At 48.6% G+C, this 15,886-nt stretch overlaps 5 protein-coding genes across 5 annotated transcripts; 3 read left to right on the top strand and 2 right to left on the bottom strand.

The window, feature by feature from the left end:
* Positions 1–5: 5 nt before the first annotated feature.
* On the top strand, positions 6–745 carry N7468_001223 (mitochondrial 54S ribosomal protein uL23m; the record flags this gene model as incomplete). The annotated part of the gene is made up of 2 exons (XM_058470520.1): positions 6–349; positions 484–745. 2 exons carry the CDS (start codon positions 6–8, stop codon positions 743–745), a joined length of 606 nt encoding a protein of 201 aa, XP_058333661.1.
* Positions 746–1,313: 568 nt separating this feature from the next.
* N7468_001222 (putative LON domain serine protease) lies at positions 1,314–4,214 on the bottom strand (the record flags this gene model as incomplete). Its single annotated transcript, XM_058470519.1, has 3 exons — positions 1,314–1,398; positions 1,455–3,690; positions 3,749–4,214. 3 exons carry the CDS (start codon positions 4,212–4,214, stop codon positions 1,314–1,316), a joined length of 2,787 nt encoding a protein of 928 aa, XP_058333660.1.
* A 503-nt stretch (positions 4,215–4,717) lies between these two features.
* N7468_001221 (porphobilinogen deaminase) lies at positions 4,718–5,777 on the top strand (the record flags this gene model as incomplete). Its single annotated transcript, XM_058470518.1, has 2 exons — positions 4,718–4,973; positions 5,041–5,777. The coding sequence occupies 2 exons, from the start codon at positions 4,718–4,720 to the stop codon at positions 5,775–5,777; spliced, it is 993 nt and encodes a 330-aa protein (XP_058333659.1).
* A 401-nt stretch (positions 5,778–6,178) lies between these two features.
* N7468_001220 (IGBP1/TAP42 family protein) lies at positions 6,179–7,351 on the bottom strand (the record flags this gene model as incomplete). The annotated part of the gene is made up of 3 exons (XM_058470517.1): positions 6,179–6,751; positions 6,809–7,085; positions 7,140–7,351. The coding sequence occupies 3 exons, from the start codon at positions 7,349–7,351 to the stop codon at positions 6,179–6,181; spliced, it is 1,062 nt and encodes a 353-aa protein (XP_058333658.1).
* A 439-nt stretch (positions 7,352–7,790) lies between these two features.
* Positions 7,791–13,114, top strand: N7468_001219 (uncharacterized protein; the record flags this gene model as incomplete). Its single annotated transcript, XM_058470516.1, has 16 exons — positions 7,791–7,921; positions 7,976–8,172; positions 8,223–8,326; positions 8,375–8,640; positions 8,704–8,811; positions 8,864–9,536; positions 9,591–9,649; positions 9,700–9,769; positions 9,819–9,887; positions 9,934–10,119; positions 10,179–11,252; positions 11,306–11,706; positions 11,783–12,302; positions 12,369–12,554; positions 12,610–12,762; positions 12,812–13,114. The coding sequence occupies 16 exons, from the start codon at positions 7,791–7,793 to the stop codon at positions 13,112–13,114; spliced, it is 4,500 nt and encodes a 1,499-aa protein (XP_058333657.1).
* Positions 13,115–15,886: the final 2,772 nt, after the last annotated feature.

The raw sequence follows: 15,886 nt of genomic DNA, 5'->3' as shown, positions 1-15,886 counted from the left end.
GGTCAATGTCATGCAGTTGTTCCATTTCTTTCGTCTGGGCTAACCGGTTAAACCCCTGCAGCCCCGAGTTCACAGTCGCTCTCGTCCGCACCCCCTTCCTGACCCCACGCCATGCCCAATTCCGCGTCCCTCTCGAATTCAACAAGCTCGACTTGCGAGACTATCTTAAGCGGGGATATGGCGTCGATGTTCTCGGCATCCGCAGCTACATCGAGCAGAAGCCCATCACCCGTATCACCCGCGATGGCCGTAACCTAGGCCAATGGCGACGACCAAAGTCCCAGAAGCGAATGACAGTCGAGTTGGTGGAGCCGTTTGTATATCCCGAGGAACCCAAGGACATGTCTCCGTATGTGATGCCCCAATCCCGTACACTTGCTTCAATTCGGGTATCGCCAAGGAGAATTGTATCTCTCTGCGATGGCCACAATCTCGACAATTCTTTGGCTTCAGAACATTGGCTAATCTTTGACTCCAAAACAGATGGGAAAAGGAGGCTTGGGACTCAGCCGCAAAATACCAGGATAAGGTACAGAAACAGAACCGCCAGAAGGGCCACTCAGCGGAAGAGCCAGACACAGAGCTGCGGGAGGCGTACAAGAAACAGGCAGAGGAGCTTAAAGAGAACAAGTCTGGGTGGCGACCTACATGGAAGGCTCTGGGCGTGGACTTTGCGCACAAGGAGTTGGCCAACAACGGTGGCTATCGCAACCCTCTTCCCAAGTACCTGGGAGGCCGCCGCTAGAAGGGCCCGTGATTTGATGCCGCGGCTGCTTCCTTGACATTGGTTCCTGCCCTCTAGGACTCACTCGGATTGGAAAGCCTCGTGTGTTTGTATTCTTACATCAGCCATTTCCTATCTTGTATTATATTGTTGGCATGTTGGATGAAGTAAATCTAAGAAGCCTCTAGGCTATCTCTTGTCACTTTAATTTGGCCCTTTTCAAATGCCGCCTTGGGATATCAATGGAATGACCAGGCGGATCATTGCATGGCCTTAGCTATAAGTATTCGAATTCGTAGGTATGACTTGAGAGCTACTTCTTCCGGCATCTACACGCTATTCCGATATACTAGTAATCATACATAGTATCAGTAGAAGAGTTATTCGTCAGTGTATCATATTGTATTTGTAAGATAAATAAGGGGATAGTATATTTGAATTAAGAGGATAGAGAGTCAAAGAAGCCGAGAAAGCCGAGTTGGACAAAATTATCACGCTATGCAGAACGATTGGCGTTGAGAGGGCGACCGAAAGTACGAAAATTGGTAGGAATCATAATAAGAACACACAACATAGCCCGGAGCAATATTTACAGACGGCTCTCAATCAAGTTCATTTGCTGGCCAGGCCAGTGAGCATCCGGCCAGATCCGTTGCAGGGCCTCCCAGATGTGCCTAAAGAGGAGTCTTAGTTAATTGCTTGACTGGGGGGAGTATATAGGATGACTTACTGAACATAGATAATCTCTAGGCCATCATGGACCTCCTGGGGAACGTCCTTGACATCTTTGCGATTGGCCTGGGGCAGCAGAACGGTCTTCACACCGGCACGTAGAGCGCCGATGAGCTTCTCCTTGATGCCACCAACGGGCATCACGCGGCCACGTAACGAGATCTCGCCAGTCATGGCGATCTGAGGCGGCACTGACTTGTTGGTGAACAGCGAAATGAGCGCCATAGTGTGCGCAAGGCCCGCTGAAGGACCGTCTTTAGGAATGGCACCAGAGGGACAGTGGACGTGGAGGCTTCGGTTCTTCATGATGTCCTCGTTCGGGTCGTGGGTGAGTCCCAGCTCAAACGAGTGGGCTTTCACCCATGTCAGCGCAACCTCGACGGACTCCTTCAGTACATCGCCAAGTTTGCCAGTGAGCTGCACGCGGCCATTGCCAGGCATGTCGGCGACCTCGATGAAAAGAATGCTCCCCTGTCCTCCGGTAGAATAAGCAACCAGTCCAGTGACAACGCCAGGGCGGCCGTGCTTCTCTGCAATCTCTTCTTCAAATCGCTCGATGCCGAGAATATCCTCGAGGTCTTCAACGGTGACGACAGGGTTGTACTCGCGTACGCGATCGGCATCGCTTGCGTCAGCGTACTGAACGGCCTTGTAGCGGCAGATTGAGCCAAGTTCACGCTCAAGATTACGCACGCCAGATTCCCGAGTATAGGATGTGATAATCTTGTCGATGACCTCATCAGAAAGACGGACTTGGCCTTCGGTTAGACCGTTAGAACGAATCTGCTTCGGAATCAAATGTCGTTTAGCAATGTGTCGCTTCTCAATAGTGGTGTATCCCGAGAGCGAAATAGTTTCCATGCGATCAAGCAAAGGTGCTGGGATGGTTTCCAGCGAGTTCGCAGTGGCAATGAAAAGAATCTTGCTGAGATCAATGGGGATGTTGATATAATGATCGGTGAAGGTATGATTCTGCTCGGGGTCTAGAACTTCCAGCATGGCGGCGGAAGGATCGCCTTGGAAATTCGCACCGCCAACCTTGTCGATTTCATCCAGCAAAAACACTGGGTTGGCCACACCGACCTTCTTCAAACCATTGACGATCAATCCGGGCATGGCGGCGACGTAGGTACGGCGGTGACCGCGGATTTCTGCTTCATCTCGTACTCCACCAAGAGAGATACGGTGAAACTTGCGACCAAGAGAGGCCGCGACTGAGCGAGCCAAGCTAGTCTTTCCGGTTCCAGGTGGACCGACCAGGAGCAAGATGGGGGACTTGTCAGTCGCACGCTTGGACTTCAAGATATCCAGGCGCGTTTCAAGGGCGACGCGATCGGTCTCAGACAGCAGAGGGGTATCCTGTTCCAGGTCACCGGAGGATGCAGCCTCTAGGTCCTTAGTGAGGCCAAGGATCTCACGATCCACGTTGCTATTCGTTGATTGCTTTAACCGAAGCACAGCTAGGTACTCGAGCAAACGCTTCTTGATCCGCTCCAAACCATAGTGGTCGTCATCCAGCTGCTGACGAGCCTTCTTGAGAGTGTCTGGACCAAGCTGATCTTCGGTCACCTTAGTCCACGGAATCTCGGCAAGATTCTCGAGGTAGGTACGGCAAACTCCATACTCAGCGTTGGCGGGATTCATCTTCCGTAGACGCTTCAACTCTTTATCGGCCACCTTCTGGGCCTCCGGGCTGAGCTGTGCCTCTTCGAGACGCTTCTGCAGCTCATCAACTTCGTTTGGCTCTTTCTCTTCATCACCACCCCGCCCACCCGAAGGACCCGGAGGCGAGAGGCCTGAGAGACCTTGCATAGCACGCTTTGCAAGTAGCTCACGCTCCCGAGGATCCATCTGACCAATGTCAAGGTTACTTGTCGGGAAAGATGTACTGATGGATGTGACCTTGACGCTACTCTTGATATGTTGAGCCTGGCGTGTCAAGATCTCCACCACCCGTGCCAGTCTCTTTTTCAGGTCGAATGATGCGAGAATGCGCAGTTTCTCTTCGAAGCTTGCATCAGAAACATCCGCCATGAAGTCGGCTAGCTTCCCAGCTTGGCTCAGCTCGGTCCTTGAGATGTAGAGTTCGAACTTCCGTGCCACCAGAGGAGAGAGGCGGGTCGAGGCTGCCGACAGAAGGGAGGAGAGGCGTAGCAGGGTGAGGATTTCGCGGGATAGTTGTCGCAGTTGAGAGAACAATTCAGCTGCTTCTGGATCATTTTGTACAGAAGACGCTGGAATGAGGAATAGTTAGCCGTGTTAGCTAAGAAAAGAAGGGTTGGGAAGGCATACAGTTTTCTTCATGGAGCAGAACTTCGCCCTCAAAGTATGGGCGGTCACGCAGGACTTTCCTGATAGTGAAGCGCTGAGTGCCCTGGACCAAAAGGAACGGCTCCGAATAGGCGCGGCGCTGAACACCGACCACCTTTCCTAGAGTCCCGTAGCGGAATAGGTCCTCCTTGCGCGCTTGTCCTGCATCGATGGAAGCATAGTCATCTCTCTGTGTTTCGTCCGAATCGTCTCCTTCGATCAAATGTAGGCCATCGTGGCTCAAGAAAGGCGAATTCAGCGGAACACACCCAAAGGTGATAACGGTGCCATCGCGTTTGGATGGTCGGTCCACTAGGGAGGAGAGCAAATTGGCCAAGTCGGGACGGTTCGAGACGGGAATTCGAAGAGTCACGCCAGGCAAGAGAACAGTGCCCTTGGACAAGGGCACGAGAGGTATCTTAGCGGTTCTACCGCTGTTGGAACCCATGTTGAATCGTATCAGTAGCTATAGGCGGCAGAACAGCGATAGAACCGGTACAAGTCAACAGTGGATGGCGGAAGAGTGTTAAGTCGATGAAGGGGTTGAAGAGGAGGGATTTATTTCAGGGGGGGAGGGGAAGGAGGAGATTCTGGAAACCAGAGGAAGCCTGAGGCGAAGTCCGGGGCAGATGAAGCGATAAGAGGCGTGACCTGTTCCGCCGTCTCCACGTTCCGAAGCCGAGGTTGCGTCAGACCTGCAGATCCGCGGGGGAAAGGAAATACTTGTCCTAGCCTCCGAATTAATTCTTTACGGCGCTACGGTGCATCTGTATCATCAAGAATTCCATATTCGAATTGCTTATTATCCCGTCGCTATTGACCTTGTGCTGTCAAGTCCCGTGATCGGCGCGGATTTGCCTTCTCCATTTGGGCGAATTTCTTCCTCGGCTTCTTCCTCTCCTCGTGATTGGCAATTGCTATTTCTCTCCCCAACTTTCTTTAGCCCGAACAATGGCCCCCACCAAAAAGACATTCACTATTGGCACTCGCAGCTCCAAATTGGCGCTGCTGCAGACCGATCTCGTGCAAGCCGCCCTGCGTCAAGCACACCCCGACTATGAATTCAAAATTCTCTCTAAAGAGACCGCGGGCGATCTCAACACCAAGATCGCTCTACGCGACTTCAATGCCAAGAACTTGTGGACAGAGGAGCTAGAGGAGTTGATGATTGCTGGGAAGGTTGACTTCATCGTCCACTCTCTCAAAGGTCAGATGAAAATTGAGCCCCTCCATACCCCGCCGCATGAGACACTGACATTGTATGCACAATATAGATGTACCCACTCTTCTCCCCGACACTTGCACGTTGGGCCCAATGATGCCCCGTGAAGATAACAGAGATGTCCTTGTAGTAAAGCAGGGACTGCCGTACAAGTCGCTAGCGGAAATCCCAGCGGGCTCAGTAGTTGGCACCTCCTCGATCCGTCGCACAGCCCAACTTGCCCGCAAATACCCCCACCTCAAGGTGCAAGACATTCGCGGGAATATTGGCACTCGCCTCGCAAAGCTGGATGCAGAGGATAGTCCCTACGCCTGTGCAATCCTAGCCGCGGCAGGCCTCCTGCGTCTGGAATTGGCCGACCGTATTACACAGTACCTCGATTCGAAGAACGCTGGCATGCTCTATGCGGTTGGACAAGGCGCCCTGGGAATTGAGATTCGTAAGGAAGACACCGATATCAAAGAAATGCTGGACCAAATTGGGCATCAGGAGACTACCTTCTCTTGTCTCGCTGAGCGAAGCCTGTTGCGCACCCTTGAAGGAGGCTGTAGTGCACCGCTCGGCGTGGAGTCAGAGTGGATCCAGAGCTCAGAGGGCTCCAAAAAGCTACGCATGCGCTCCGTGGTTGTCAGCGTAGACGGCACGAAGTGCGCGGAGGTAGAGGTCGACGGCGACGTGGATTCTACTGAAAGCGCCGAGGCGTTTGGTATCAAGGTGGCCGAAGCTCTAGTGGCCGAGGGCGCTGGTGAAATCCTGGAAGAGATCCAGCGAAACAAGCAGGCTAAATAGACTGCCACAGTATCAAGAAATTTACTACAAAATGCTCATAGACTATTCACCTTCACGCATATACCCTCAATGAGACCAACGATTTCCTCTGCATTAATCTTACCAGTTTATTCTTTCCTTTTCTTTCCTTTTCTTTCCTTTTCTTTCCTTTTCTTTTCTTTTTTTCTTTTTTGCTTCTTGGAATGTATTCCAATATAAACTAAGAATCAGAATTGTTCCTCAAAGGTATATATTCTCTTGGTTTATAAGTTTTTCGAATACACCACACACCTCGCAGTGTTTGGGCCGCCCAGACTGTGTCTAGCATCAGCATACCATCGTTAAAACTATAGTCTCATCATTTTGCAAGGTATCCTTTGAATCAACATGCCCCTTTCCAGGTTTGATCAGACGCATGCCCTTCATCCACGGTTCAAAGTATTGCCAGAGCCTTTAGGATTGGCTTCAACATACTCATCCCAAGCCCGGGCTTTCATGGTCTCTTCATCAGCTCTATCAAGGTCATCTTCGTCGATCTCTGGCTGTATGCCAGATTGCTCGCCGCCCTGGAGTATATTTCCTCTCCTTTTCTCCTCCTCGAGGTACTCATCAATCGTCATTGTTGGCAGATTATGACCGGAGCGGAAGACTCCTTGTTGAAGTTGCGACCGTCGGTCAAGGAGAGTGAATGGTTGCATCGGTTTACCCTTCTTGTTTAGCAATGGCCCGTTCCGTCCTCCAAGCAATTGTGATAAAGATGGGTCCAGACGGTCAGAATAATTAAATCCGCCTAAGTTGCTGCGCTGCCGGGGGTCGTCTTGTGAGGGTCGTGGGGGTTCTGGGGCGTTTTTCATAGCAGATAGCATAGAGAGTTCTTGCACCAACAGATCGAGAGCTTGGAATGTTTGGTGAGTGTAGAGTTCGAGTTCTGATAGATAAAGCTTTCGAATTGCGTCGTCGTCGCTTTCGAGATGGGCCTGGTTACGAGATAGGTACTGGTCGAATAGTCAGGGCTTGGGAGCCAGTTATAGTTTTTGTAGATTTCAACGCACCTCCAGCTTTTGCTTGAGCTCTTTTTCCTCCCTGAAACGTCGCACCTTCGTGTCTCGCCGGGCAGCTGCATCGTTGACGGGTGCTAAGGTAAAAGCGGAGGGTGCAGCCATGTATTCTTCCAATAATTTCTTATCCGCCTTGGATAGTATCTCGTAATCGTCTAGTCGTGTTAGAAACTTCTCGTACGCCTCCAAGGCCCTGCGGAGAACGGATTCGCGATCGGCGCTGGGAACGCGCTGGACGAGTTCAGCCAGGTGGTATTCTATGCTCATGTACCTGCCGAGACGGTTAGCTTCGCGAACAAGGAGCAATCTGGATATGAAAGCTTACTGAATGTCTCCAGATGAAACATCCTCCAACGACTCGTTGGAGCTGAACAGTGACAAGATACCAACTTGTCGTTGGCATTCCTGAAGCTTGGCAATTGTTGCATTCACGTCAGTGCGGTACTCCTCCGAGTTGGTGTCGCCTCTCCACTCTAGCGAAGACTTGGTCTCCTTCGCCGCAGAGAATAATGACCGAAGACTTTGGGATTGATCCATTATGTTGGGGAAACTGAAGTGCGGCGCAGCCCCGCGATTTGGAGTTTTCGCCTGCTTGATAAGCCCGATAAGAGCTCGATCTAATCAGCTGGGGGAAGATAAACTTGGCTAGGCTCGAGATAGTTACCACTTGGTAAAGAATTTCCTTCTATTAATCGAAGCTCCAGGCTTAAAGGGTATAATCTAGGAGCTTATACCATGCTAAAGGCAGTTTGAAAAAAACTTGATGGGATTTAACTCACCTTTCGATTTGACGGTGAAGGCTCATAAACATACAAATCATACTTCTAAATCCACTGTATTTCTGATTTGCCCATTCCGTTCAAACCCTCTCTATCCTGAAACCCCTCTTCAATTTCAATATCGTCCAGGCACCTTGCATATGGATACAGGCTGACAACGTTGCTTTACCTCTCTGGTGTAGCCAGACAACGCCGTGATGACAACTATGGAGGACGCAGATAATATCCGTCATTCTCCGGATGGCAGCGAGAGCGAAGACGAGGGTACAGTAGCACCCACGAATATCTCTCAGATCAGGCGGAATCAGAATGCCCAGTTTGAAGCCCTGTGAGTTTTCCAAGCTTCAGGGTGACTTGAAAATCATTAATTGTGTCACAACAGGCTTGCGCATCGTGCCCGCTATGAGCTACCTACGCAGTCCAAAGCTGAACCGGCCTCTTTACGCGATGAAGACTTGTCCATTGCAGGCCTTGTATCTCGGCATGACCAAGGTTCGTCTAACCTGGATCCTCGGGCTTATCAGATCGAGCTTTTTGAACGAGCCAAGACGCGGAATATCATCGCAGTTCTTGACACCGGTAGGTAAGCTTGTGATTATAATGAGAGACAAAGACTTATGCCATAACAGGAGCGGGAAAGACTCTCATTGCAGTATTACTGCTGAAGCACGTATTGCAGAAGGAGTTGGTAGATCGTGCAGATGGCAAGGCGCATCGAGTGGCCTTCTTCTTAGTAAGATAAGAGCTACAGAACTGAAGCCTTCAGTTAACAGATTCTCAGGTGGACAGTGTGACCTTAGTTTTTCAGCAAGCAGCAGTTCTGCGAAACAATCTGGATCAAAATATTGCCCTTTTCTATGGTGCAATGGGCCCGGACCTGTGGGATGAGCAGACCTGGAACGAACATCTGAAGAGGAACATGGTCATAGTTTGCACGGCCCAGATCCTCAACCATGCTCTTTTGAATGCCTTTATCAAAATGCGTCAAATCAACATCCTAATATTTGACGAGGCGCACCATACAAAAAAAGAGCACCCATATGCACGGTAATAGTTGGGAGACCATCATATCGCAAGTTTAATTTTGCTAATAAGAGTGAATCTGTATAGCATAATTCGCGACTCATATTCCAAGACAGAACCGGAAGGGCGACCGAAGGTTTTTGGCATGACAGCATCCCCAGTTGACGCCAAGGTTGATATTGCACAAGCAGCTTCGTATGTCACCATTTACTTTGATTGAAGTAACATGTTTACTCACAGTTTGAAGCCAACTGGAAGACCTCCTCGATAGCCGGATTGCCACTACTTTGAAACTACCCCTGCTTCGCCAAGTCGTGCAAAGGCCTTCCGAGGAGACATGGCCTTACAAGAAACTTGGCCCACCCTTCGAGACGGAGCTGTACCAGAAGATCATCGCTGGTTATGGTGACATAAAATCCTTACAACCTGTCTTTCAATTTACGAAACAAGCTAGCTCAGAGCTTGGAATATGGTGTACAGACCGGATTTGGGAGAAAGCTCTCTCCGATGATGTACTTCCGAAGCTCGAAGGGTCTGTCAACAGGGGAACTAAATTGGAATCGCAATCACCCGAGATGGTAGAAAAGGAGATATCTCGGATCCACGAAATCAGTCAGATTGTGAGGGCGCATCCAAAAGATCATCCACTTGGCGCGGGACAACTTAGCTCCAAGGTCGAACTTCTTTTGACCCTTTTCCAACACCATTTTGGGAACTCCGACAACAAGAAGTGTATTGTCTTCATAGAAAAGCGGAACACTGCTAAAGTCTTATTCGAGTTGTGCCAACAATTGGAAATCCCAAACATGCGCCCAGGAGTCTTGGTAGGGGTTCGCAACGTTGACCTCACCGCAAGATTTACTTTTCGTCAACAGTTCCTGGCTCTTGTGAGATTTCGAAAAGGAGAAATCAACTGCCTGGTAAGATCATTAGGATTGATATAAATCCCTGACCGAATCACTCATTTAATCTAGTTTGCAACTTCTGTGGCAGAAGAAGGGCTTGATATACCTGACTGCAATCTAGTCATCCGGTAAAACTCTCCTGGTCCACAGATGTGGTACTGCCTACTGACATACATAGATTCAATCTTTACGACACAGTTATCCAGTATGTACAGAGTCGCGGCCGTGCAAGGCACAAAGACTCAACTGTAAGTCCTCGAGGGATTTCGATGTCTGAAACTTTACTCACTCTTACAGTACGTGTCAATGGTGGAAATGGGAAACGAGGAGCACCTTCGGCGGATTGAAGAAGTTCGGCAAGGCGAGGTAAGTAATTCTAGAAACAACAAGTGGCTTATTAACAGAATCATAGAAAATGATGCTTGAATTTTGCAAGGCTCTCCCGAAAGATCGCATTCTGGATGACGGGAATGATGAATATTTGCAGACAGTTCGACAGGCGGGGAGAAGTCAAAGAACATACACCATACCCTCCACTGGAGCAAAATTGACATATCCACATGCTATGGCGGTGCTATCACGATATGCAGAATCTCTTGTGAGTCGTTCTATTGAGTTTGTTCTACAAGATTACTCGATATCTGATTGAAGTCTCAGCAGTCTGAAAGAGACAACTTCACCCAAGTTACTTACTTCGTCATATCAAGAGATCAATCATACTATTGCGAAATAGTTCTACCAGAAAAATCACCAATTCGTGGGCTAGTAGGGCCGATCGCACCGACAAAGATGATGGCGAAGCAATCAGCCGCGTTCGATGCCTGCATGTTACTGCGCAAGCATCACTTGTTAGACGACCACTTCAAATCTATCTATCAAAAACGCCTTCCGGCTATGCGAAATGCCAAGCTGGCAATTGTTTCAAAGAAGACCAACAAATATACCATGATCAACAAGCCTTCAATTTGGACACTGCATCAGGGAGTAGTCCCAGAGTCACTCTTTGCGTTGATCATCAGTTTCCACCCCTCGGAGCCCCTTTCTAGAGAGCATAGAAGCTTCATGTTATTGACTCGCGTGAAGATCCCGGAATTTCCAGCATTTCCTCTCTATTTGGAAAATGACACTGAGGCAATAATCCGCACTACGGCTCTTGAAAGTGTCCTGTCCGTATCTTCGGATGATCTTCACCATCTCTCAGAGCTCATGGTCTCTGTATTCTATGATATCTTCCACAAAACATTCGACCTCGAATCCACAAAGTTTCCTTACTGGGTCGCCCCGCTGAAGCCATCTCATGCGCCAGCTGAGAAGATATTACTGCCTGCAGAAGTGATCGATTGGGAAGCGATTAATTTTGTGCATGAGAATAGAGAGCTTAAATGGACCGAGAAGATGGATACCGAGTTCCTTATGAAACATTTCTTATTTGATCCATGGGATGGCAGAAAGCGATACTTTCCAATTGCTATCGATAGTACGTCGTGCGCTTCGGATTCGGTTCCTCCTCATCTCCCACGTCGCAGGTGGATGGAAAACCTTTTGAACTATTCTCTGAGCCTTGGGAAGAGTTCTCGACAGAAATGGCTTGAGTATGCAAAATGGGACCAGCCTGTAATCGAGGCACAATGTATCTGCTTACGCAGAAACTTCCTTGATAAGGCTACGGGGCCCGAGAAAGGGGAAGCAGGGCGCCTTCTCATTTGCCCACAGCCTCTGAAAATTTCACCCGTGAGTGCAGATACAGTTGCGAAAATTTAAGATATGAACTTACACAAGTGCAGTTGCCGCTGGGATTAGTCACTTCATTGCTGGCCTTCCCAGCTATCATGTGTAGGATGGAATCCTACTTGATTGTCATGGATGGCTGCCGGAACTTGGGTCTCGATATAAGTCCTCAGCTTGCTTTGGAGGCTTTCACCAAGGATTCTGACAACACAGAAGAGCATCGTGCACTTCAAATACACGTTCAACGCGGAATGGGAAAGAACTACGAAAGACTCGAGTTTCTTGGAGACAGTGTTCTGAAGATGGCTACGTCAATAGCACTATTTTGCCAAAACCCCGACGATGATGAATACGATTTCCATGTCAACCGAATGTGCCTTGTCTGCAACAGGAATATGTTTAATGCAGCCGTCAAGCTACGTCTTTATGAGTACATTCGCACCCGCGGATTTTCTCGGTAAGCAGCCTGTGCCCCAAGGGTCTTCCGTTTGTTCAAGCCAAATCTCAAGGAAATCCTTATACTAACCCGGAAGTGTAGGCACACATGGTATCCACCTGGGGGTCACCCTTCTCCATGGTCGGAACTATCTCCGCCATCCTGACTTTGAAGGCACCCATGCACTCGGAGAAAAAACCATCGCCGATGTGTGCGAAGCTTTGATCGGGGCCGCTTTACTAACAGGGGGTAAGGCGAATCGGTTTGATTTAGCAGTCAAAGCAGTCACTCTCTTCGTGGATAGCGACAGTCACAAAGCCACGTGCTGGGAAGACTATCGCGCATCGTATGCAAAGCCGGCTTATCAAATGAAGACTGCCGATGGGTCAGACGTCGATCTGGCTCAAAAGATATTCGAGCGACTGGGATATCGTTTCAAGTATCCCCGTCTACTACGGTCTGCTTTTACACATCCATCATACCCAATTTCTTGGTCAAAGGTGCCTTGTTATCAGCGTCTGGAATTCCTTGGTGATGCTCTCTTGGATATGGTTTGCATTGAAGATTTATTCCATCGCTACCCCGACAAGGATCCCCAATGGCTCACAGAGCACAAGGTGAGTCAAGGAATGGAGTATACCAGTCGCCGAAAAAGAAAGTTAATTTAGTTATTCGTTTTCAAGATGGCCATGGTCTCGAACAAGTTTCTTGGTGCATTGACTGTGAAGCTCGGTTTCCACCGACATCTCCTACACTTTAGCAACCCCATCCAAGCCAATGTCACTCAATACGCCGAAGAAATACAGATGGCTGCTGATGAAAGTGAAGGATCTCCGGACTACTGGCTCAATACAAGAGACGCGCCTAAGGTACAATTGGAAACTTTGCTCTTCCTTATTTGAAAGCTAATAGAATACCCCAAAGTGTCTTCCGGATATGCTAGAAGCATACCTTGCCGCCATATTTGTGGACTCTGATTTTGAATTCAATGTCATCGAAGACTTTTTCACCGCACACGTTAAGCCGTTCTTCCTTGATATGTCTTTATATGACACTTTTGCTAATAAGCACCCAACGGTGAGTGATCTTTTTGTCACCGAGACTTGTTTTTCTGATTTTATAACAGACCTTCCTCTACAACCAGTTAACTGGAATCTATGGATGCTCTGACTATTGCTTGAAATCAGGCGAGATACCTGGAGTCGATGGAGAGGAGCCGCAGATCCTGGCAGCTGTCCTTGTTCATGGAATACCCATTTCAGAGGTCATTGGCATCTCTAGCCGATATGCAAAGGTCAAAGCCAGCGAGAAGGCTTTGGAGGCCATTAGCGGAATATTGCCAGAAGAGTTCCGTATCAAATTTAGCTGTCACTGCAAGGCATCGGATGCTGATGGGGTACAGCAAGCTGATGTGGGTACGGCCATTTAAAAATAAAAGGACAAACCTGAAACCTTGAAAGGGACTCGGACTTTCCACAGTTATCATCAGGTTGATTACAAATATTTGATTCTGGAAACTTCAGGAAATTGCTTCAAAAATTGATGAATGAATTCGCTATCTCAGATTGCCATACTTGAGAGACTGAATTCCCTTGAACTCTTATCTCATAGCTCCAACATTGATAGGCAACACCTTTCACTGGCATTTACCACTTGACGCAGAGGCCTCTTGCTATAGGAACATGAATTAAGATAGAAAATCTACACTTTGAGGTAGGAAAGACTCACCAAGCAGAAACCACTCTGGCAGTTACCCATACTTCCATCTTTAGCGCAAGTGGCGCCGGCAGCAAGTTTGGGCTAGCCCATGTTAATTGACAGAACATATGATGCTGCGGGAAGTAGGTACTTACCGCACTAGGCTTGTCTTCTGGCGCAGCCATGACGATGCCAATGGTGGCTAAGATAGCAAGCAAAATGAAACGCATCTTGATGAAGATAGCTGTTTGTTTTGTAAAGAAATGCAGTAGTGGGGATTGGATGTTATCTGTCTTTATGTTTCAAGCACTCGACCGCCAGAGCAGGCAGTATTTATAGCTCAGGCTTTCGTTTCTTATCTTCATGAACGAAGCCGATGGGACACAACAGGATTTACGGGGTCGATAGGCCAGAGCGTTACTCAACTGGCGTCAATATTCAAGTGACGACCTGGAACCTTTTGAAATGTATTCGAATCTACCTCCTAGCTCCCGAGATGAGTGGCTTTCCTAGCACTCTTAGTCTAAGGTTTGCTCAATAACTACTGGTAGAGGTCACAGCACTCAATATGTGTGTGATGGGCTCAAAGTATTCTGAATTGGTTTGAAGTGTTCTTGCTGTCGTGGAGGCCTAGAGGATAGACACTCAGGCCTTTGGTGATATTTTGTTCTCTCGAGCAACTCTTCCCCTTGCATGATCACTGGTTCATTCATGAATGCTCAAATTTTATGTCTAATGAGTCTCTTGAAATTGGATATCTGATTGCCCTCCACGCTCCGTAAACCAATTGGCTTGGTGCTTTGCCATTATGAGAATCCGACCGCCGACATCCAACCTGGCCATCATTCAATTTAGGATTCGAGAAAGGCGGAAGGCGAGAATCGAAGGATTACCCATTCTCGTCAACTCCCCTCGAGGTGGTTCGTTGCGATAAAGATGGCTGTCAGGATCCAGACCAACTTCTGGCCCTTTTTTCTCGGGTACTACGCATATGATCTGCCGCTTTGAAACGCGATGTAGCACAAACTGATTGCTTTGTTGACTTCCATTGGCTCACCCAGCGGCTCTATAGCAAGGAATTGGTTTTGGAAGTTTTGGGCGAGTCCAAGTTCTGAGGATAGGTTGAACTTAGCAGCATAGCAGTAGCCCAGTAGAACTTGCGTCCGAGATCTTCAAGTAGGTTGACCTGGTATATCTCATCAATCCCAGGAGACGGGTTTAAATGGCAGGGGTAAAGCGGCCCCGAGTTCCAGTAAATGTAGAAGAGATAACGTGTCTACATAGCTTCAGACATCCTTTCAATTCCCAAATCCTTATAGATTCTTATCGTCCCAGATAGCAGGAGTCTTGGCTACGCCGGGCTTACCAACGATAGTCTACTCCCATGGCTTTCCAGGCTCCCAATTGGAAGCTGCGTTCCGAGAAGAAAGCAATAACTGCTCGAATTATCTTACTTGACTGTCCTGGAAGGGGCTTTCGACTTTGCAACCATCGCGTCGGGTTCTGGACTGGCCTGCAGGCGTCGTCGCCCTGCTAGACCACCTTCAAATCCCCCGTACTATGTTTTGGGAGATTCGGGAGGCTCGCCTTATGTGTTGGCTTACGCGAAGATGACTCCTCGTGATAGATTGCTCGGATTTCCTGTAGTGCCAGGGATATGTGAGGTATTCGGATGACTCTGAGTTCAGAATAATAATGTTCGAAAGGATGAGAGGCCTTCAAGCAGAGAAGCCAAGGACATACGGGGGGGAGCTGGGTTTACACGGAAACTGGGGATTTGAGATTGGCGACTCGGATGGGGAGCTAATCACTCTTTTGCATGGTGAAAGAGATGTGATCACTCCTTTCCTCATGGCAGAGAAACCAGCAAGCATAATAGAAGGCTGCCGCCTGAAGGCTTTTGTGGAAGAAAGCCCATCTCAGTCTTTCCTCCACCTATATAGAGAAGATCATCGGTGGCCTACTTAAGCCATCGAAAGGCAATAGTCTCAAATGAAGCTTGAACACCTTATGCATAGATTGTGGTCCATGAATCAAAAATCCGATTTAGAGATGGTTTGTCATGCGGCAGTGGCGTTATGAAGTTGTGTTTCTGACAGAATATGAGGAAGAATGCTATATCAACAATTTATATACTTTAACCTACCCGTTACGCAAAAGTATAAATGTCAGGTCCGAGTTGCCCGAAATATGGCTTGGTGACGCAGGTCTATAGCCGTGTACCGATTGGGGACTATCTATGTGCTTTTTACTCTAGCAAAGCCAGCTCTGAGCCTCTGCCGTTGTTGCCCACATGAGCCCTGTTCACCATCACCCCACTGGTCTACCTTCAACTCCTCCCTTAATGGAAAACCGGTGGCCATAAGGCAAGCTGCTGCTGTTTGTCACGAGGACGAATTAGGCGCGCAAAACTACGATGAGATCAAAAATATATGGCCAGAAACTGAATATGAATGGCGTGCAGCAGAACCCGGTTGCTGCTCGGGATTGGCTGAGCTTCAAA

Source organism: Penicillium chermesinum (genome assembly GCF_028974085.1).
Source record: "Penicillium chermesinum strain IBT 19713 chromosome Unknown utg000002l:1.0-5270490.0:1.0-5274688.0, whole genome shotgun sequence".
In the NCBI taxonomy this organism is placed as follows: domain Eukaryota; kingdom Fungi; phylum Ascomycota; class Eurotiomycetes; order Eurotiales; family Aspergillaceae; genus Penicillium; species Penicillium chermesinum.
Note: the sequence above shows the minus strand (reverse complement) of the source record. Positions and strands in the feature narration are given on the sequence as shown.